Genomic DNA, 22,315 nt, shown 5'->3' with positions numbered 1-22,315 from the left:
CAGGCAGAGGTCAGGAGACACAAGCTTGTGTGCTGCTGGGGGAAAATGAAAAAAGGAAAAGGTTTTGAGGCACTCTCATGCAACTCTAAATGCCGCTCTTGGCTTGGCTTTGAGGTCTGCAGTGGCCTCTTCAGGGTATGGATGTCTCATTTGTGTGGGAAAATCTGAACAGTAAGAACTACAGGAGAAGGTCATACAGCTGTACAGGTTGTGCTCTTCGTTTTTCAGCAGTGGGAGCAGAGGGAGGTGAACACCTACAGCCACCAACACAGTTTGTTAGATATAAACCTGTAGGTAGAAGCACCTGAAATCAGAGGACGGTTTGGGGAAAGCTGAGAGCTTTGAACTGGCTCTGTACAAAGCTCTCCCAAGCTCCTATAAGGATGGGAAAGAGGATGCTTGAATGGGGCAGGAGAGATGCAGAGAATCTGATCGCTGAGGAAAAGTGAAAATGTTGTGGTGCTCGGTAAGGGCACAGGATGGGGACGGGGGCAAGAGGAAAGGAATGCTCCTTGAATGCTGTAATTTCTGGTCATCTCTTGCAGACATAGGAAGTGCAGCATTTAGCACCTGATCCCAGCCCTTGTGCACCAGATAGCAGGAAGAGGCTCTTAAAGATACATCCCTAATGTCGTCTCCGAGTTCTCAGCATCGTGTTTCCCCTTAGCACTCTGTTTTGTCCGTCTGTGATCACAGTGTCCATTATTCCCGGCTTCCTTTAGACTGCCACCCTTGGTGCCGTCAGTGTGTGGCCAACCTGCGGGACACCGGCAGCATCTGTCTGAAGTGCCAGAACGCCCGTCACTTGCTCCTGGGGGATCACTGCATTCCTGACTGCCCCGTGGGATACTATGCGGAGGACGGTGCCTGCAAAAGTGAGTAGTCTGCACAGATGCATCAAGTAGCTGCAAGGGACTGCCTGGACCTTTGCGAGGTGTTCCGTGAACTGGGTCCTATTTAGTAGAGGAGCTTTGTCCACCTGGCAGGACACTGCGCTGAGAGCTAGAGGTGTCCTTCCTGGCTAATAACTCTGCTAGCTGGCTGGGAGCACGCTTTCCTTGCTCCTGGTAATCTGTGTCTGCTTTCGGAGAGTGAGTTCTTTGAGGCAGACAGCACTGTACTGTCCTGAGCACATGCTGAGGCTGCTGGGACCTAGCCCGCTGTTACAATACAATTAATCAGCGTAATGAGTACCAGACAGCAGTACGCTTGTGAGGAGGAGGTGAAAGTGAGTTTTTCTCTTTCTCTTTGGTAAATCCCATCTCTCAAAGGTGGTGGCACAGAGAACAGGACAACGGTACTCTCTGTTCTGTGCAGGGTAGCTACCCTGAGATCACTCCTAGGAAGAGATGGGCTTCTTAAGCACAAGAAAGGATAACTTCAAACAGGAGCTTTTCATGTGCCCGTCTCCAATTTGTGTGGTACCAGCACAGTTCTGGGATACTAACGCTTTCTGGATATGTCCTTCGAAGGGCCATGCTCACAGAAGGCAGAACTCTAGCTGGTAGGCAACGTCTCAGGAAGCTTGCAACCTGAGATGGATCATTGTCTGAGTTGCTTTGTATTTCTTGGACTCTTAGAAGGAAGTAGGTTGCTTTTCCTGTTATGTGGCTGATAGAGACATGTTAAAGCCCAATGCGTCTTATGCTGAGCAAAGGATATCGCAGTTTATTTTGAGAGAAAGAAATCAAGACAAGAAATCCTGCACATTAGAATTAAAATGTAGGTGCTCCTTTTGCAGGAAGTGGCATTTCCTAATCCAGGCTTAACAACTGGTGGTTAATGTTTCAAAGCTTCTCTCAAGCACTCTGGGAGCTGTGTGTTTATTTACCTGGTTTTGACAAATGAAATCTCAGAGATGTATGAAATATACTCCATGTCATTTAATTGGAAAGACCCCTGAGAGAGAAATTTTGCCTTCCTGGAAATTTAAACCTAGGGATAATGTTTCTTCCCTTTGGTATAAAGGTTTCATTTAAAAGAAGTTTTGCATTATTCAGACTGTGTCAAAGCTCATATTACATTTTGTGCTAGCTTTGAAGATCTCCAGCACAGCGTAATGCAGTCACTTCTCTGATTTCTTTGCCCGCTTTCACTCGTGATTAATTTGGCCTGAAAGGTGTAATGATGGCATCAATCTTTAGGTAAAGGCCTATCAAGAAATAAAACAGACTAGTAATTTTGTGAGTACATACCCCCTTTGGAGAAGATAATAGGATACATTGGCCTCATCCACTGTGGTATTTTAAATCTCTTCAATCAGTCTAAGAAGCACAAGAAGAGGGAGATGAAGGGATGGAAAGGAAACAGGGAAAGAAAACAAGAGGGATGGCATAAAAATATCTCTTTAAAAATGCGGGGAAAGAAGACGATAGTAATGTACTTCCTTATGCTCTCTAAAGGAGCTGTGTGCTGTGAGCAGTTCTGCCCATCTCAGAAGGCACTGAATGTGGGGAATGAAGGGCTTCTGCGCAGTGAGCAACTGAGCAGACCACAGCGCTTCGACCTGAAGAAAAGGAGACTTTAGGAACGGGGAAATATGATGGAGGCCTACAAAGTAATGAGTGAAGCAGAGAGTGGTCACATAGAGATTGGCTGTTTTCTGTCAGTCTTGCTTCCTGGAATAGGTAGCAGCTGTGCCACTCCTGCCGAGGGGATGGATGTAAAACTTCACAGAGGCATGGTGCTGTCAGAAGAGCACTTGGTGGTTCCTGTGGGGGGATTCTAAATAGACAAAGCACATCAGGCTCAGGAGGGTCTGACTTGGTAACAGTTGAGAGGAAGCATGAGAGGAAGGTACTGATACATGCATGCTCTGTTCTTACTCTTCTCTGATAAACAGGTCTTGGCTGGATCCTGTAGGGTTGGTCTTAGGGGGAAGGGAAGGTTGAAGAGAAGAGGATGGGTAAAAAGAGAGAGAAAGGGGAGGGGAGAGAGCTAGTGTGCATGACACAGAGCACAAATAAACCCATTTGTTCCATCTGTCACAAGCTGGGTTGGCTATGTTTCTGCTTCTGAGCACTGTGTACGAGTAAGGGCTTAGACTTAGTAGGAACTTTTGGTACTCAGTATCACCATGGTCGATCTCTCAGAATGCTTCTGCTGAACTTTGTGAAACTTGGTCAAAGATCTACTTTTTCTTGAACAGAAACACTTGTTCTTACTGTCCCTGCAGGGTGTCACCCCTCATGTAGAACCTGCACCGGTGAGGGACCTTCTTCCTGCTCTTCCTGCAACGCCAGCCTGGTTCTCTCCCACACCAGCATGTGTGTGCCAGTCTGTTCCCCAGGATACTACAGGGATGACAGGCAGACCTGCAAACGTGAGTGTCTGTCTCCAAGCCGTTTCTCCTTTCCGCAGTGTATTCACTGACATGCCTTTTCTTGTTCCTTCATTTACCGTTCCTCTTGCCAGGAAAAGAAAGATTTCAAGTGCCTAAAAATTCAATGTGAGTTGACAGAAGTGATTAGCTGCCTTAGAAACATGCCTACAGCATGGTTTAAATTTGAACACAGTTGCAGTTTTATTGTTGACTTCAAAGATAAGAGGCTTTGGGTCCTGTAGTAAAAATCAGCAGGAGAGTTTCTGCAGGCTTCCTTGTTACGTTGTCTAGGTGGCACATAGAGAAGTAGCCAAAAGTACTGGTAGATTCTGGGCTTTGTGAAAACTTGACAAGTTTAGACTAGTTTTAATCAATTCTTACTAAGGCAAACCCCCTCCCCGCTGCACTACCTGCCAGTACCTGCCATGGAAGCTGCATTAGACTATAACTTATGCTACGTTTTTACACGTGAGAAACCTCAGTAGCAACAAGGTACAGCTTGGCAGGCACAGCCCCGACTGACTTGAGCTGTGATATTTTTACCTCCTAATGATCCAACGCAATTGATCTGGTGTTAAGTCCTGTAATGTTTTATCCTGCTCCTGCTATCCCTTGTGAAGCTCTCAGCGCCTCTTTTTTACTTTATTATTCTGTGTTCACTCTGACCCTGATGTTAGTTGGGTTATTCCTCACATAATTATTGGGCTTGATGTTCCAAAATGCAAAATTATATGGGCCAGAGACATAAAAAATACGAAAAAAACCTTCTTGAATTGACCCACTATAATACACACACGTAAAAATGAGTGAGTGCTTAAGTGACTTGATTGCTGTGAACCTCAACACTCGGATTTGTTAAGTCCTGCGTTACCCTGATTTAAATTATCCTGATTTATAGTAAAATAACTCTGTTGCACTGCACTGAGTATAGGTATCGGTGTCATCCTGTCTACACCCGATTTCTTAACTGATGAGGTCCTGTGGGAGGAAGCTGATATGGTTGTCAGCTTTGCCTGCCTTTTGTTGAAATAAATGGTTCTCCTGAAACTATTATTTCCATCTTATCGGCAGAAATGGAGATACCTTCCATAAGTTCAAGGAAACAGGTGGAAGACTTCATACCATTCTTCCGTTGACAGAAAAAAAAAGGCTATTCAATAATAATGAAAAAAGGAAAGTAATAAAAAAGGTGAATGAAAAAAAGGAAATGTGGGACTCTCACTGTCCTGGCTAGTTTCCTACAAGCTCTACATGATATTCACTGTTCTTCCCTGCTGTATGGATTCTCTTATTGCTAACTACATCAGAATATCTCCCTTCCTAATTAAAATGCCCTTTTCTGATGAAACTTTCCTATTGATAGCTCTTCTCTCAGGACATCATGGTAGAAGTGGAATGTTCCTGGGGACTCTGCCATTCCTGAATTTGGTTCAGTAGCGCAAATGCAAATAGATTTTTGCAAGCAAATTAACTACTCTAATCTCCTTACTGCAAATAGCTTTTTAAGAACTGTGTGTAATCCTAGTGGCAGGAGGCTCAAGGCAAAGTGTGTTGGTGCGTTGGATTTTTGTCATTCCAAGTGTCACTTGTGCCTTTTCAAGTGAAGTACTGCTGATAAGCCATGTAGATATAAACTGTCTCAGGCTGCTGGAAAACCACCACTTAGAGGTAATGCAAATTGTTTAAATGGAGGTTGGCTGTTAGGCTGAGAAAATTTGGTCTCTCTTCAACATTTGTTTTAGTCTCATTGCACTTTTGAGGAACTCGGATTTGGAATGAAGTTCAGAGAGATGCTGAGTGCATGTACGGACTCTTGGAGATATTTTTAAACGCAGTGACATACTGGCCGAGGAACAGTGCAAAGCTTAACAAGTTCTTCATGGGTTTAAAAATGTGGATATGGAGTCATGCAGATAAAACAAGCAGACAAGATTGCTTTGAAATACAGTTTTGGCTTACTGTTCTGGCATGCCTCTGTGGGTAACCTGATTTCTATAGATTTAGACCTCATGTGGAATGTTTTACCATGCTTTGAATAGTTGGATTTTCGTGGCACTTAGAAATGGTAGTTTTTCCATGTAGCATTCTTAAGTTAAGTGAAATAAGACTGGCACCAGAGCACCTAAAAACAGCTACTGGATTCTTTAGGTAAACAGTTTGTTAGAAATCATTTGTGCCTCAATAAAATAACAGACCTTCTGTGACATTTTTTAGTTGAGCTAAAACGACTGTTTTGAAGGCCACTGGCTTCTTGCTTCAATGAGAGCAACATGGGTATCTTCACAGTTACTTTGGTATTTTGATGTTTTGTGATTGTAAAACTGTCTTGAATTAAAAGCAAACTGAAGTGGATTTCCACAATTAGCATATAACTAAATTAGCATTCCACAATTAGCCTATCACAAACATGTTACCACAAGTAAGATGTTGGTACTTAGCACCTGAACTGTGGTTGCGCTCAGTCCTATGAGAGGTTTTGGTTGTTTCTTCCATTAAAAATGGCCAGCTGTGCTTTATTCTTTAGTTTAAACACTTGGGGCTGTGTTTTCAGAGCTTTTTTTCTGATTTATCCTAAGTACAGAATTGAGCTTGGGCAAAGATTCTGACTCTGTGTGGGTTTAACAACACTCAGGGGTAGTTGGCCGGGAATTTAGCAGTCCCTTTTGCAGACACCATCATTGTGCTTGCTAGCAGGGCAGTTACAGTTGTTTGTATAAAGCAAACATGTGAACCTCCATGAGTTTACTGCACGTTATTTTTATGAAGTTTAATCTCACCAGAATCAGAGTGAGTTTTTCAGTGCGTAGGCAAAGGGCCAGGAAGTATCTTTCAATCTTTCATAGCCCATTGCTGCTAAATCTTCTGCTGTGAATTAGCTAAGAGCTCTGACATCAGCACTGCGTACACTTGGCTGTTAGTACAGCCTCCTGAGAAGTTTAGACCCTGGACATCAAAGAGGTGAGTTGAAATATTCTGAACGTCTGGACTTTGATCCTAGATTCAGTAAATCCCTGAATTATTTTTTCCTGGCGTCTTTATTTGCTCCCTACAGCTCTGGAATTTCATACTGTGTGTGTGCAAATAAAAAGGTGGAAGCATTAAGTGAAATTAAATTGGCTTTTGGTCCCACCAAGGTTTGCTGACTGTATTGTGGCAGTCTGCTATGGTCTCCAAATCTGTGTGTTTATGAATTAAGCCTGGAATCGTATGCAACACAGGTTGCTTAAAGAAAATAAGGAAAACAGGGACAGGGAAAGCTCTTATTTGGGGATTTTAATTAAAGGTCAATGTTTTACCCTGACCTGTCCAGAGGAGAGTAAGAAGCAGTGTGAGGAGACATAGCAGTCTGTTCCAAATGGACGGAGGCTTTTTACATTTTGGAGGCTGTGAAAATGAACCTAAGAAACAAAAACTCTAAAGTGTCCACAGGTCTGTCTCAGAGACGACACGAGGAGTAGCAAGGCTACAGGATAATACCATTTTTCCTTGCACAGTTGGCTGATGCATCAGCAATTACAGTTATTTTCTTTGTCTTTCCACAGCTTGCAGCAGCCAGTGCCTGAGCTGTGAATCAGCTGCCGGCTGTACGTCTTGCAGAGATCCTGCTAAGGTCCTGTTATTTGGAGAATGCCAGTATGAGAGCTGCACTCAGCAGTATTACCTGGATTTTTCCAGCAAGACTTGCAGAGGTGAAAAATACATTGCTGGTTTAAAGAAAAAAAATAAATTGCAAGTGCCTTGGCTAAGAAACAGTTACATTGCAGCATGATCTGTGCAGGTGGCCTGCTTCAAAAAGCGTGTATGGGGGAGTGTTGTTCAGTGACAGACCACTTGCGAGGCTTTTCCAGTTTTTTCTCTTTTTCAGCAGTCTGCTGTCACATACTTCAGCCTTTCAATGAAACAAGATTATTGCAAATCCTTCTCTTGTAAATGATTTAGTTAGTGAGCCAGCAAAGTTTTCAAGGGTCAGGTCCAGCAATTCATTTAGTCATGGGTCAGCTGAATAACAAGTGAACTTACCAGGCTGAATCTTTCTTAGAGTGCTTATAGGGCCTTGTGTACTTACCTGCTTCTCTCTGTCTTCTTAAATGCGTCAGTGAATGACTGCAGAAACAAACGTTTGATTTAAAAGACATATAACTTGAAAGATTTCCAGAACTCCCAAGGAGAGTGTTCCATAATGGAAATAAGTGGAGATAACGTGGCTTTATTGCAGCTAACACCACTAAGACCAAGATGTAATACAAACAACTTGTTGTTCAGCATTCATTTCTAGCTGGCTCTCTCAGTACCTGAACCTAGCTTAACTGAGTAGCATCTGTCCCCTTAACATTGCGGTTCCTCAGAGACGTGACATTGTCTGGTGTTTAGGGTGTTGGAATGAGGCAGGACTCTTGTCCTGGCTTTGTCTTTAGACATCTTGCATGGGCTGGAGTAGTTCACCTCACCACTGTCAGTCCTTGTTTCAAATGGGCACTCTTGCCCATTTGTCTGTCTCGTCAGCCAAGTGTGTCTGTCATTAATTGCTGATACAGACCCTCTAAGTGTCACCAAGAAACAAGCAGTAGTGTTGGCAGCCTGAGTAGTCCTTGGGCACATGTGCATGGTTGGGACTCTGCTGAAGACTGAAGGGGAGATAGTACAAGGGCATGTGAAGGCAGATCTGATCCCAGCTGGATCCAGTGTGTTTCTGTCCAGTGGACTTTCCAGAGGGACATTTGGAGTGTAAGGGACAAGGATTTCATTTTATTTTGGTCAGAGTCATTTGAAAGCGTGAGGTTGGGGTGGATAATTGCTAATGAGCAAAAAATTCACTGTTGGCAGCAAAAGAGCATTACTACTTGTGGGATAAAGTCAGGCTTTATGAGCAACAAAACTGTGCCAGTGTTAGCAGGTCTGGATGCTGAACAAGAGCCCAGCCTGCTCAAATTTGACAGAGAACATATTAAGTCCAAGAGGGGGGAAAAAAAAAACCCAAATCTATTTTGATTTGTAATAAGTCACTCAGCACAAATCATGCTTTCGGGTTTTTTTACTAACAGTTTTTGCCATGCTCTTTGCTCCTTGGGCTTATATTCCCATAGCTTGTAGACCCCGAGTGCTAAGCCCTTGTACAGGGTGAACATCCCAGAAAGGGCTGCCCTGCACTGACTTTTTTTTTTTTCTTCCAGAGTGTGACTGGAGCTGTAATGCTTGTAAAGGTCCCCAGAGGACCGACTGCCTGCAGTGTATGGAGGGCTACGTTCTCCATGAAGGAGCCTGTGTGGAACAGTGCCCTCCGGCTTTCTACAAGGAATCAGACACGTGCCAGAGTGAGTTCTTCTTGAGCGTTGCTTCTAATCAGTGCTGCCAACGTGTTTCCCTGCTTGTCTCCACTTTGCGCTCACGTCTTGCATTCAGAAGGCACGCTTTAGCTTGAGATCCCTCGCTGCCCTCCAGCGCACACACGCCATAGGGCTGTGGTGCCTGCGGGGTGTTACAGCGCAGCGCAGGAAGCGGTCAGAAGCGGCGTTATGCTGAGCTCTTTACGTGTGACTTTTAGGGTGTGATCAACACTGCCTTCGGTGTCGCCAGCCAGATGAGTGCAGCCTTTGCGCAGCCCCGTTTTTCCTCTTGGACGTTCGTTGTGTTCACAAATGTGGGAGGCGATATTACGCAGACCATGCACAGCGAACGTGCACAGGTAAGCAAAGTGAGGGCGATGTGATGGAGAGGGACCAGGGTTGTAGTCTATGTTCTGTACACTGCTTTTTCTCTCCAAGGCTGGGGTGAGGAGGAAGTGCTTGGATGGTGTGTTAAACTTGCTGTTGAGGTGATGCAGTCACCTGAGAATTAGAGAACAGGCTGGATCTGCATTTAGACGTGCCTAATTGAGGAGGAATGAGATTCAGTGTAGATGGCTGCTGGTGTGTATGTGTGTAAATGCTGCATATAAGAAAAAAAAACAGATATTAAAACCACATTTTTAGAAAGGTTTCAGTTGTATTTATGGGTTAACAAGCTGTATAGTACTTGAATGTGTATTTGGAGTATTTTTTTCAAATTGATATAATGGTTACTTAAAAACATGTTTCTTCTGTTTGGAAGACCATCTCAGGTTCTCTGTAGTCAGTGGGAAACAGTGGTCAAATGAATTCTTAACAACTCTTAACTCTTTTCGCCTTCTTTTTCATTATTTTTGTCAGGTAGGTAAGACACAAATAGCAGTGGTGTTTCTGTTCTGACCCCCGGGGACAGCTCTGTGCACCAGTGGCTGCGTTGGTTTTGCAGTGTCTCAGTGGAGTTGTGCTTTTCATCCGATTCAGCTTGTCCTCCCGGATGCTTGGAGTGTGACAGTGACAGCCTGTGCCACCTCTGTGACAGCACCACGTTTCTGAAAAATAAGATTTGTGTTTCTGCCTGCGGCCAGGGTTTCTATGGCAACACATGGACCAGAGAGTGTGAAGAAGGTGAGTCCCTCACGATAAAGCAACCAAGCTGGCAGGCTTCCAGCAGATATTAAGGCCAGAAGTAGTGTTCATTCAGTGACATTTTTTGAATTCAATTTTGTGCAGTTTTGTGTTGACTGTTAAAAGTTGGCAGCTATTTTTCTCCAACTTTTTTGGAGTACCAGCACGTACATGGTTTTCTAAGTGAAGTTACCTAGTTAGGTGTGGAGGCACATCTTTCCAATCGCAGCATTGTTTATCATCGATGTGAAACAAATGAAAAAAATATCTCGGGGGAAGTCCCTTACTAAATCAACTGTAGTACTTTTCTTTGTTCTAAGTGAAGATTTACTAGTCCCTCTGCAGGGCAGGCCAATGTATGTTGGCTTGGAGGATGGGAAGTGACTTGTCTGAGCCTGTCAAAATCACAGTGGGGATTGAGATGGATTGCAATTCTTCTTGAGATGGTGGTCGTTCACCTGGGTCAGTAATGAATGGGACATTATCAGGGTCTGGACATTTTCAGGGTCTGGTCTGTTATCCAAAATGTGGTGGTGACAGGCAAAATGCTAACACAGCCCATGGCTGTAACTAATTCAATAATACTTTTCCCTTCTTTATTTTTAGCCAGCAAGCATCCCTTGAGCTTCCATGTGAACAGTACCCTCAAAGTAGGAATTGGCGGGGTAAAGCCCCTAGACCTCTCCTTCCTTGGTGTGCGTGATCTGGATGGTGACACAGGACAGCTCTTGTTCCATATTGACAGCACCCCTTCCAACGGCCGGCTAGTGATGGTGGGGAATGGGGAAGAGGTGCAGCTGAGCAAAGGCGACCACTTCAGCTGCAAGGATGTGAAGGAGAAGAGAGTCCGCTTTGTGCACAGCAAAGAGAAATCCAGGTGACTGTGGTGAAACTTTTTTCAGACCTCTTGCCTTAAAAAAAATGGACGTGTCTTGAGAACAGGTATTTCCTTGGAAACGTTCTTACAGGGAAGCAGACTTCTTACTGCTGTTCAATAAATTGCCGATGTACTTACACTGTACCGTGGTATAAATGGTGGTGCAAAACTTCTCATATATGTGTGGTATAAGAGGTCACTGTGCTCCAGCTACCAAACCCATTGTGCTTTGGGGGTGCAGGAGTCTGTCTTATCTTTAGGATACTCTGCTGTGGGTTCATAACTGGCACATTAGGCTAGTTCTTACAAGAATTTCTTGATACTGTCACGAAGATGCTCAAGTGATGTCACCGGTGTGCTGTGGCATAATCTGCATTCAGCCATTACTACTTTGCCTGCAATATGAGCTCTGTTAGTGTCCTGGGATAATTAGTGGTGATTAGTATCTGGCAATGCTCACACTACAAGCATGTTGCAAGGAAGCAGATTTTTCCTGCTGCCAGGCAATAAGCCAGTCATCCTGCCAAATTTCACACTTGATTTACATCACCATGAAGCCTTGGGACTAGACTGATATCCATGGAATTGCTCTAAATTTCTGCCTGTGTATATCAGAGTGTACTTCAATCCGTTGTTTCAGTAAGACTTTCAGGGTGTCCTTCTGATGCCAGCGTTCACTAGACTTAAGGCATGTGTTTCTGTATTATGCATTTGGGGTTTTTTTTGTCTGCCTGGTAGTCACAATGAAATGTCAGGATCTTGTCTTGAGAAGCGTAACTGCATTATATTCAAGGTTGTTGGGTGGCATTACTGAAACATAAATAGGAAGCAGAAGTGCTCAAAAGTGGGAGCTTCTGTTCTGAAGCCAGATAAGTGACATTTTTCTTTAGCAGTGAATAGCTGACATTTCGGTACTTTGTCTTGGAGATGCCATCCTATGCAGATAACTTTAAGTAAAGGGAAATTGGGGTATATTAATGCATAGTTAAAGGTACTTTATTACATGTTGTGACTGTTGTGAATCTTCAGGAAAAGATACCATAAAAATATAATTGAAAAAACTTGAGCTCAAGCTTTTGTACTTAGCTAGTCATTTTTACTGAATATATAATGGTTTTATCACTATTGTGTCCTGCACAAGCATTTCACTAATTTATATTATCCTGTATTTTGGCTTGTTGGGGACTTATTCAGGAAAGGACAGTTTTCCTTGAAGGTCAGCAATCAGCTGTTCTTCTCCCATCCTGAGGTGGTCAACATTCAAGCATTTTCAACACAGGTAATGTAACAAAGTTTTTTCAACCTCAAATTTTCTACCATTCAGAGCCCTGGTTTCTTGCAGTGATAACAAAGGAGCTGGGCAGAGCTTGAGCCAGAGTTCAGGTCAGGCAATTAGACTCAACTCGCATTTAGTTGAGAGGCAGCCAAGAGTCATAGGGAAGAACTAGACTTGGGTAAGTGCCTGAAGAAGCTGTCCCATGTAATTTTGCTTGTGCAGGGAATTGTAGCTGCACAATCATAGAGCAATTATCAGTGAGGGCTAAGGAGTCCCTGCTGTTTAAATGATTCTTTGGATCTGCGGACAGTCTAGTTCAGTCTCTTACTGCAGGGCATTTGAACAATGATTGATCCCTATGGTAGGGATGCTTTGACAGTCAAGAGCGGTTACTTAAATGCTCTGTTCCAGGACAGCTGGGAATTAAATCAGCATGAGCTGTTTAAAGTGTGTTTCTTAAACTGCTCACGACTTCTAGTCAAGTTGATGCTACTGTCAGGTGTCCATGTGTCTCATATTGCTATTTAAAGTCTGTAGCAGGATATCGTGAAGGGGCCTCACCCAAGAGGTGTATACAGGCCGTACGTTTGTGACTCATTTTCAAGGGCAGGCTCTCTAAAAAGCAAGGTATGAAGAGGCGTGTGAGATACACATTAAGGGAGAGGGCACAGCACTACAGAAAGGAGCCCAGCCTAGCTGTCTGTGCCAAGCTCAGCCTATCAGCAGGTCACATCATCACATCCCCGTGGACAGGCTTTGGTTCCCATTCAAGCTACGGGTGTTCCTCTGCTGCTGCTGCGAGGGCAGTGGGTGTGCTGGAGCCGCCCGGCCCAGCTTCCTGCTTGCTGCTGGTTGTTCTGGCAGCAAGTTCACCATGGGCTCACTTCAGCGGGGTCCAGGTTTCCAAGGAGGCTTTGCAGCTTGCGCTGAGCTTTTTCCATAGTCAAACTGTCCAGTTGAAAGCTCAGTCAGATAGCTTGGCTTGAACTGAAGTTGTTGTGGCTACTTGGCGTATTCTAGCAGTATAAAGAGACTTTACAGTGCAAACTGCTCTTAAGGCCCATTTACATCCTCAGAGGGGCATTAAATGGCTTGATAAAGCTGTAACTGGAAATCTGGCTATCATCCTTTCTCTTTTGGTGCTGACTCCTTCCTGCCTACAAGCCTGACTCAGCATCTATCCTCCCAATGAGCAGTTGAAGAAATGCTTTTCTTTTAATCATTGCAGTGGTGGATGGGTTTGTGTCTGAAGATGCTGCTGCCATTCTGTGCTTCACACCGAGTGCAGTAGGAATGTAGCCAGCAGCTCAAAAACGTGGTGATCTGCTGACTTGCTCACTACGCACCATGCTGGGGGCCTGGGGGGGGGTCTCCATTTTAATGTATTTAGCGTTCCTTGTAGGAAACAATTCCTCCTCAGATGCATAATTACTGTGGTTCTCTGACAGTCTTGAGACTTTGCACTGCTTGTTTTTTTTCCAGAGTGGGACCCTAGAGAGGTGGTAGCTTCAGAGTTAGGAATTACAGGGGTTTTTTTAATTGCACTTTGTTGCTTTTAATCATTATATTTCATATTAGTCATTCCATAACTTCTAGAAATTAGAAGCACTCTAGTTTGTCCTTAGTGTAAGGCAAACGGTGGATTTTGATCCTGTTGTGCCTATATTGATCCTGGCTGGTGCTGAAATCTTTGCTCAGTCTGATCTCTTGTTTGCCTCAGTAGGACATTCACCTAAGTAAGAGCTGCAGTCACTGCCCTGGAATACATAAGTGAAATTTAATAATAGGAATTTTGCCTGCCGATCCGTAATAACCCTGATAAATTGTACGCAGGTGAAATGGCAGCAGTTAGCTTGCTGATGAATGTTCGCAGGGCTTGGACCTTGGCTCTGTGAGATCACCTCCCTCCTGAGGCAAGGTATTACCGCTGGCGAATGGTGTTTGTTGGGATCAATAGACACTGCAGATTTAAACGTTCTTGATGACAAAGAACTAGAGAGCTATTTTAAACCAGCAGAAATGTGGACTTTAGCTGATCTTTTTTCTAGGATGAATAAGACTGTGTGGAGTCTTTGAAAATACATAAATACTGATGCTGACGACCACCCAGGTTTGCTGTCTTTGAGAGATGGACTTTATTCATTCGAGACAAGCAAAAGCACATCCTTCAGTGTTAGCTGATTGACTCATTTCTACTCGGAAGCGTTAATTCAAGCTTCTGCCTCTCAGTTTGGCTCACCGCTATTAGTATCTTTTGTAGGTTCTTCTCCTTCTCCTGGTGTTCTTCCTTGCTTCCTCTTTTCCCCCCTCTGGAACTCATTTTAGATAGGTAACCTGGGCATGTGGGTTGTGTGGGGTCTTATTCTCAAGCATCAGTGCTCTTAAATATGTCTTAAGTTATCAAAGCTGTAGGTTAACCATAGAAAGGGTGTGGTGTGTCTCCATCCCCAGCCCACCCTGAACTCATTATTCACATACATAAATCTTCAGCATCTCAGGTGCCTGCATTCCAGTTGGGCCTGCCAACATACCTGTGGTGTGTAGACCTTCCAAAATAGTTGTGGTCCGTATTTCCATTTGAATTTCCATGGATGGTAATAAGGCAAAGCCTTGTCTCTTGCCTCTTATCTGTGCAGGCAGCAAAGGGAATACAGGCTCTAGCTGATAAATAAATTGCTTTCTGTATAAATGTCCTGGGTTTTTTTCCTTTCCTATGCTTGCTGTGGCATGAAAATCTTCTTTTAATGTAACTAAATCGGTCTAAATTGCTAGATATTCTTAGATCTGCCTGCTGTGGGGGAAAGTGCAGAGTGTGATTCTCTGTTGCTTAGAAATAGGTGGTTTCCAGGGATGCAGTGAGCTAATTTCCTTAACCTCACATTTTTCATTTCAGACTTTGATCAAGATCAAATTGCTAAGGTTTAGCAAACACTTAAGAGCTGCTTTTGTGTTTCAGGCCCCGTATGTGTTCAGAAATAAGGCCCTCCTTGTCCGCAGAGGTGAAACTGGAACTATAACAGAACTGTTGCTTGGTGTGAGAGACAGTGACAATCCTCAGGACATTGTGCTGATGGTTTTAGAGCCTCCACATCATGGGCGGCTCATCAAACCTCCTGGAGACTCGGCCATATTCCACCTGGATGACATTGCTGGCGGACTGCTGCATTATGCTCACGATGGCTCTGACACCCGGGACGATGCAGTTCTTTTGCAAGTGAACGATGGGTACCACTTCCAGAACATCCTGTTCCACATTAAGGTCATTCCCAAGGTATGTGCTGTGACATAAACCCTCGCAGACAAATTAGAAGTCTGGAGAGGTGTCACTGTGTCCCTGAGGTGTCACTAATCCTGCATTACTGACAGGCTGTGATCAGAGACAGGAGAAAGTAGTGGAATGATTGAGTTTTGGAGGTCACCTGCATTTTTGGTTTGCAATGAGAATAGTTCAGCTGTACAGCTCTGACAATTTGAAGTCCCTAGTTATTTGATAAAAAGATTTTCTGGAGTTGCAGGTAAGAGTTTTGCACTGGAAAGGGCAGTGAATTAGAGAATGAGTGGATGGTGGGGACAGAGGGCCGATGAGATAGGCAAACCAGCCACCGGGCCAATGGGAGTGTAATGAGACACAAAAGGACAGTGCATGAGCTGAACAACTTGGCTAACAAGGTGTATCGCTGGTACTTTGGTGGTGTTGATGGAGTCTCCCAAGGTCAGGATCTCTGCTGTTGGCTTAGCGTTGCTCCACTGAAATCTTTCACTCGATGCACCTTTCTGTTCAGTAACTTCCCTAAGGACAGGGCGCAAATACCTAAACTCAGAAATTAACGAGGAGTATTTTAATTTTTATTTCTTGCTTTTATTGCAGTTCATAATTAAATGACAGTAGTTTCCCTCTTCTGTATTTGGACATGTAGTAGCACTTTATATTAAATTTTATAGAGATTACAGCAGTAAAATTACAAACGGTGGTGCTTTTCCATTTGTTTATGAAACAAACCCTAGCCAAACAAGGCATGAAATATGTTCAGTATGTGTGGTGGAGCCTTGAAAAAAAAATAAAGTTGCCGAAGTACTTGCAAGCATTTTGGTTCTGGTAGTGCGGTATTGTAATAAAACAGAAGGGAAAAAAAAGCTGAAAATTTCATTATCCTTTGGTTAATGTGAAAGAGTAATGAAAAATAGAGCTATCAGAGAAGTCGTCTGCTGTTCACAGTCTTTTTATGTGTGGATCTGAGAATTATGCAACCTTTGAATGCTCCCACTCCATGGAAAGGAGTTAGGAGGAGATGATATTAGCCCTCTTTTGTCATCTCTGCTGTATTAAATGTCTTTCACAGCAACTTGGGCATGAAAATTTTAAGGTTTACAAGCGCTACGAGTAGTTAGCATGAGGAGGGCTGATCCCATTTGGACCCTGCAGGTGCTCCTGAAGCTGCATAGTAATTAATGATAATTAGTGACATGACTCGCGCATCGGTCTGGGAATAAAAAAGCGGTTGCTTTGAAGGCTGGTGCTGAGTTATTAGACTCCTGGAATAAGAGCAGCCCTGCCTGTGGTTTCTTTATCCAGATCACTTACGTGGCCCTAAGGAGCCTGTATAAGATCAGAAGGACTGTAAAAATGCTTGGACACCACTCTGTGTTGTCACTCTTTTTTTTATGCTGTTGATTAAGCAGGTTCTTGTAAATGCTGGTGAGGGTGAATTGCTGAGTATCGTTTCTTTTATTAGCCGATTTTGCGCTCCCTTGTCTTTCATTATCTTTCCAAGTCTCTCTGTGCAGCACATGGCTACAGAGAAGAATGAAGGTGGTGACAGAGGTGAAAGCGGAGCAGCTTTTAGTACGAGGGTAGAGCTGGCAGCTACCCAGCTCCTGCCTCATCCTAATTATCGCCTTTGTGGAGTAGCCTTGGGAGCTGAAATGCGTGCAGGGTTTGTTTCTGAAAAGGGGCTGTTGAGACACACGCGCAAAGACACTTGTTTTTTTTTCCTTGGTTTACATCCAAAGGTTGCTAAAGAGCCTGGTAGGACCCTGTCTGGAGGTGCGGGAGTTCGGGGTGTGTTTTTTTTAACCATGTTACTTATCTGAGTACATGGAGCTTGTTATAATGTGCTGCTGGATGGCTTTATATAGTCAGTCCTGGTGGGAAAGGACATTTCTGGGATTCCTATTCAGTGGGCTCAGACAGTATAATTCTCAGACATTAATCCATAGAAGCACTGGGGTGAAAGTGTGAAAACATAAACGAGGGACAACATAACCTTCCAAATATTAGGAATTAGAAGGTTTTGTTTCTTCACAACAGGTGTGCCCTCTTTTCTGCAAGGTGCTTTTTTTAGTCCCTTTGGTTGCTAACAGCCTGCTTTTCCCTCATCCAAACACTTCATTTGACCTACTGCAGTCTGAACAGCTGGCCTCTATTTTGAGAGTTCTTAATAATGATTTGCACTGCTCTATATTTTTGTTGATGTTCTCTAATAATTACAGCTTCTCTGAAGTTAATTTGAGACCTACTGGTGCTTCATTTTTGGCAGAGCACCACCACTGGTGCTCCAGTGGGGAATAAGGAGCCCATGCCCTAGAAAATATGATCACAGGCTATGTGCTGTGAGTCAGAGGAGGTCAGACCTACCCACGTGTGATCTGCCCGTTGCTGACAGGACATGGAAGCCTTTCTTTTCTGAGAGGCTAGGGGGAATGCAGGGATAAGAAAAAAGATGTTTATTTTAGGACCTCTAGAAGAGATCCAGCTAAGGGAGGTCTCCAAGATATTTGCAAGGCACTGCATCTTGCCCTACCTGGGAGCAGGTAGCTGAAGCACGGACTAGAGAGCGCATTAGCCTCCCTGGGCTCTCTGAAAACACTTCTCCTGTGCTGTGAGTTCATTCCCACCGTTTGCAAACTGTATGCTCAGGTATCAGTACAGAAAAAAAAAAAAATCTAATGTGATTCTAGCTGTTTTGCTGAACACAGGGTGAGCGCTCAGGTCAGACAATAGCTTGTCTCTAAATATCTTTTTAAAAAGATTACCAAGCAAAAAGAGCTGTCTCATGAATATGTTCTTAATAACAAGCAGGATCGCAGCGTCAAAGCTGTGTGGAAATGGTATTACAAAATGCTGGACTGGTTTAACGTGGCCAGTGAAGGAATGTTCAGTCGTTTAGTTACCGAAAAGCCGAAGGGTCCCATGTTTATAGCAAAACCACAACCTTGTGTTTAATTAACCTTCACTTAGAAATGTTTTATTTTCAAACAGTACATTTTGCCTGTCATTCTTTGAAGTGTGGCTAGTCTCTCTCTTCTCTCCTTACACAGTAAATCCAGGGACCTTTCTGACCTCTTTAGTTTGTTTCCTGTTGCAGTTATGCTTTGCTAGGCCTGTGTGTATCATGATGTGATCGAATCAATAAGGTCAGAGGAAAGTTATCATAGAGATCAACAGGGTTCTCTTGGCTGGCACAGGATCTGTTTTTCTTCTTCACTGTTCTTGAAAAAAATAAAGCAACCATTGTGCTGGGAAACTCTTGACCTAACACAGTCAAGGGTCACGTAGTATTTAAAAGTTAACACTGTGCAAAATAAGTACAGTACAAATTAAATGGGTGAAAGCTGTGCAGCAGACATGTCAAAATGGAGATGGGAAATCATCCTTTAATGTGATTCTTTTTCACAAACATCCTTTTAGCTCTCTCTGCCATCTCTGTTGCAGATTCAGAAGAACATAGTAATGAGTCGTTTATCAGTTTTGGGGTGGCACGTGATTATGTGGGGTAGTAAATGAGGAGGAAGATGACGACTTACACGGAGCAGTCAGGATTTTAACTGATTGTGCAGTTCACCACATCCAGTTTCAAGGAGAATCTGGAGAAGTCAAGAAGAGAAGTCACATTTACAGCAACTGGACTTACAAGAAAGAACCATGGTACAGAAGAGGTCGTGGGGATTTTGGCAGCCTGTCCAACAGAGCATGAGCTAGCAAAGTACTTTAGAGCCAAAAAGGGCTAATACAATCCTAGAATGACAGAGTGGTGTTACTGAAATACATGAAAATGGTATGAAACCATTACTGCGTCCAGTCCTGACATCGACATTTCAAGAAGCTTAAATGAATATTGGGTAAATATTCATTTGAAAAAAAAGCCAGGAATAATTTGAAGGTTAGAAAACCCACCAAGTAGCAAAAGACCTTGAGGGATGTTCAAGCAGACTTCAGTTTTATGTAAGTAGTTAAGAGATGACTTGACAAGGTCAGTTCTGCAGGGTGAGAATTGAGCCCAAGGGATGCAGGTGGAGGATGCACAACCATTTCTTGAAGCAGAAGAAATTCCAAAGTACTCTGCTTGATTCTTTTCACTTGAAAATCTGTTCACATTAGTGCAGCATTGCTGACATTCGGTTAAACCTTTTTCTGCTGTCCCTCTGCATGCAGAATGACAGAAGCCCTCAGCTAGTGACCAATTCCCTCGTCTGGGTGCCTCAGGGAGGCATGCTACAGATCTCCAAGACAATTCTGCACGCCAAGCTACCCGGTGCCCGTGACTCCGAGATAACTTACACCATCATCAAGGACCAGCCAAGACATGGTAAATATCTTTGAACTTTTCTAGTCAAAAAACAGGTGTAGGGCATTGCTTTTCACCCCACATGCCCTAAGGTGTCCATCCACTAAATAAAAGCACAAGATTCTGGTTACTTCTGGGGAAAAGCATGTTCTTCACAGACCTGTGGGAATGTGATTCTTCCATGGTTTTGCCCACAACAAACAGCATTTGAGGGAGTATTTCCTTATAATACTGTGCTAAATAAGTGGTGCTTACCTCATCTTTTTCCAGTTCAAATGGGCATGCAAAGTAATGAAGCACTATTGTCCTGCCTAGTAATCTGAACTTCTGCAACTGTCTTTATGTAGTGGTGGTTAAATATTGGTGGATTTACAGCCATGTGAGAGCAGAATCTTACTCACTGCCAAAAGATAATATTCTACAGTGAATGCCTGGTCTAAGAGGAGCATAGAATAATATCTACCTCTAGAAACTGCTGAGCAAAAGGTTACCATGAGGAATTGGAGAACACCCTAAATTCCATGATGTTTGATTTATTTTCTACTAATAGAAGGGGTTATTGACTCAAATAGAAATGGGTGACATTTGCATCCGTATATAATTCTTGTCTCCAAATTCCTTTTGAGAGGCTCTGGTCTCATCTCTCAGTGTAACGGCTTTCACAAGCAACCCCGCGCGTAGGGCTGCAGCGTATAGAATATGTTCTGGACCCAGGCCAAGGAGGTGTGTGAAAGGTACTGGGATTTGTGGCTGATACACAAACTGAGAGAAACTGTATGGAAAGGAGATGTCCTGTGTGGAAGGAAAGGAAGTACGGACAGAAAAGAAAAATGTTATTTTCCCACTCAGCATCACCATTTTCTTCCCTAGAACCACACCGTTAAATAATATATTTTGCACTTCTGTGAAATGATAGAATTGCTTTTAATTTGCTGAGCTGAATAAAATTAGAGGATCCCTTTAGCAACATCGGTGCTGGTTTTTTGCCTTTTGCTATAAGGGTAGACTGGTTTCCATAACAGCTGCCGGTACCTGATGGAAACATAGATTATGTTAGTTTTGCAATTTAGAAGAGAAGTAATTAATTTGTATTCCCCCTTTAGTTTTCTGCAGTTGAAGGGCTGTCTTCTCATTTTTAATAAGCATTTACATGAAAACAAGAATTTTTCCCTGAGGAGCTTGTCTCCTGCTGCCTAACCCTAACCAAAATTTATAATCCTGTATTTGTATCACCATAATTATCTCTACTGTAATTAATTGCAATAACACAAACGGGTTTGTAGCTGCAGGTGAGGAATAAGCAGTAGAAATCAATGATCTTCAAAATTTTATCTAAAATACTATTTCACAGGAAGAGAGATAAAAAATAAGACAGAGAAATGTAGAAGATGCATCCTGAATCAAGGAGGGCTTATCTGCCTATCTTAGTCTTTGACTAATGGAAAAGGTATTCCTACCTGTAGAATACGTCTAATCCGATTTCTAGATAGGAAAGAAAACCACTTTAGAATTAGCTGCTACATTTCTGTAGCACAAGTGTGTGGACAAAGAAGGCGTCTTGCCCTTTATTTCAGGACTCTGAAACCAAACAAAAGGGATGTAATTAGGGAAGGGAGATCTCTGTCCAGATTCCCTTCTTCTGCAGCGCTTGATTTGGTTCTGTACAATAAGGCACTGGAGAGCAGTTGGTCTTTCTGAGGATCTCTTTATGCTGGACCTCCTGTTTTGTCCCTAGAAATAGAACCAGTGTCTTCCCTGGCTCTCCTCCCAGCACACGGAATGCCTCAACACAGCTCTGTTATGTGGAAAAAATACTCACTTCACTTCTATATGAGTAGGTATTGTTATACCCTAAGCTGCTCCATGTGACACACATTCTTAGAGGATGAAATTTCCAAAGCCAATGAAAAGCGATGCGAGTGTCCACTCTTCTTCAAATGAATGAGATGGCAGTGCCTGAATCCTCTAGACAGCTCTGGAAATCGGAGCTGTATATTCTCCATATATTTCAATAAATTGCCTGAGTGTGCCCAAGTTGTACATTCATGTGTGTAACCTATCAGCAGGTGCTTTTCTACTTGAAAAAAAAAAATGTTTCAAATGAAATGGTAGTCATAAACTGTATAAGTAATCATCATAGAGTTGTTCCTTCTGATCATGTTAAATATTAATTTATAAGAACACACATAGACATGTCTCTTGCTTAAAGCAGCTATATATTCTAGTTGTTTCTTCTCTGACTTTGGGAGGGATAAACAACTTGCAGGCCCTAACTCCTTTGGGTATGTGATTAGCATCTTCAGAAATCACACAAAAGATTAAGGTGGTGAACTCCCATGAGCAAAAACATAAGATTGGGAATGTAATTAGGGCACTGATAAGGGAATATTAGCATAGAGTTTGATGATAAAATGGAAGTGTGGTATTTCAGCTTGCTGAATTATTTTTTTATTATTCCAACTGTTTGAGGGTGGTTTTGGGAAAGGAGCTGGGAGAGCTTATGAAGGGTATTTTGCATAACAGAATGATTAATGCTGTAAGGAGAGTTGAAGTGATTTATGATATATAGGCTTCTGAATTAGTAGCCATGAGGGATACTTTCAAGGACTAGTAGAAAAGCACAATATACAACTAACAAGTTATTTAAAGAGCAACTAAATTATATATAGTAAAGATAGGGGAAACGTATAATTTTTTCATAGGTTATATGTTAACTCCAAAACAAGTAAATTACATTGTAAAATAGAAAACTCTGTCATTTATTTCCATACTATAGCTCTTTGTCAGGTGTGTGGTTAGGAAAAACAGTCACATCAATGAAATTGA

General features: G+C 42.9%; 1 protein-coding gene across 1 annotated transcript in view; it reads left to right on the top strand.

The window, feature by feature from the left end:
- The window catches only part of FRAS1 (Fraser extracellular matrix complex subunit 1), a 139,859-nt gene that overhangs the window by 73,389 nt on the left and 44,155 nt on the right, over positions 1-22,315 (top strand). Inside the window, exons 20-29 of the mRNA XM_086464383.1 lie at positions 723-875; positions 3,176-3,322; positions 6,865-7,011; positions 8,494-8,634; positions 8,865-9,005; positions 9,628-9,771; positions 10,378-10,648; positions 11,843-11,927; positions 14,881-15,195; positions 19,357-19,510. Of these exons, the coding sequence (XP_086320509.1) occupies positions 723-875; positions 3,176-3,322; positions 6,865-7,011; positions 8,494-8,634; positions 8,865-9,005; positions 9,628-9,771; positions 10,378-10,648; positions 11,843-11,927; positions 14,881-15,195; positions 19,357-19,510 (1,698 nt within the window). The remainder of the gene's footprint in view (positions 1-722; positions 876-3,175; positions 3,323-6,864; positions 7,012-8,493; positions 8,635-8,864; positions 9,006-9,627; positions 9,772-10,377; positions 10,649-11,842; positions 11,928-14,880; positions 15,196-19,356; positions 19,511-22,315) is intronic.

The sequence above is a fragment of the Leptosomus discolor genome, chromosome 4 (genome assembly GCF_034619465.1).
Source record: "Leptosomus discolor isolate bLepDis1 chromosome 4, bLepDis1.hap2, whole genome shotgun sequence".
In the NCBI taxonomy this organism is placed as follows: Eukaryota; Metazoa; Chordata; class Aves; order Leptosomiformes; family Leptosomidae; genus Leptosomus; species Leptosomus discolor.
Note: the sequence above shows the minus strand (reverse complement) of the source record. Positions and strands in the feature narration are given on the sequence as shown.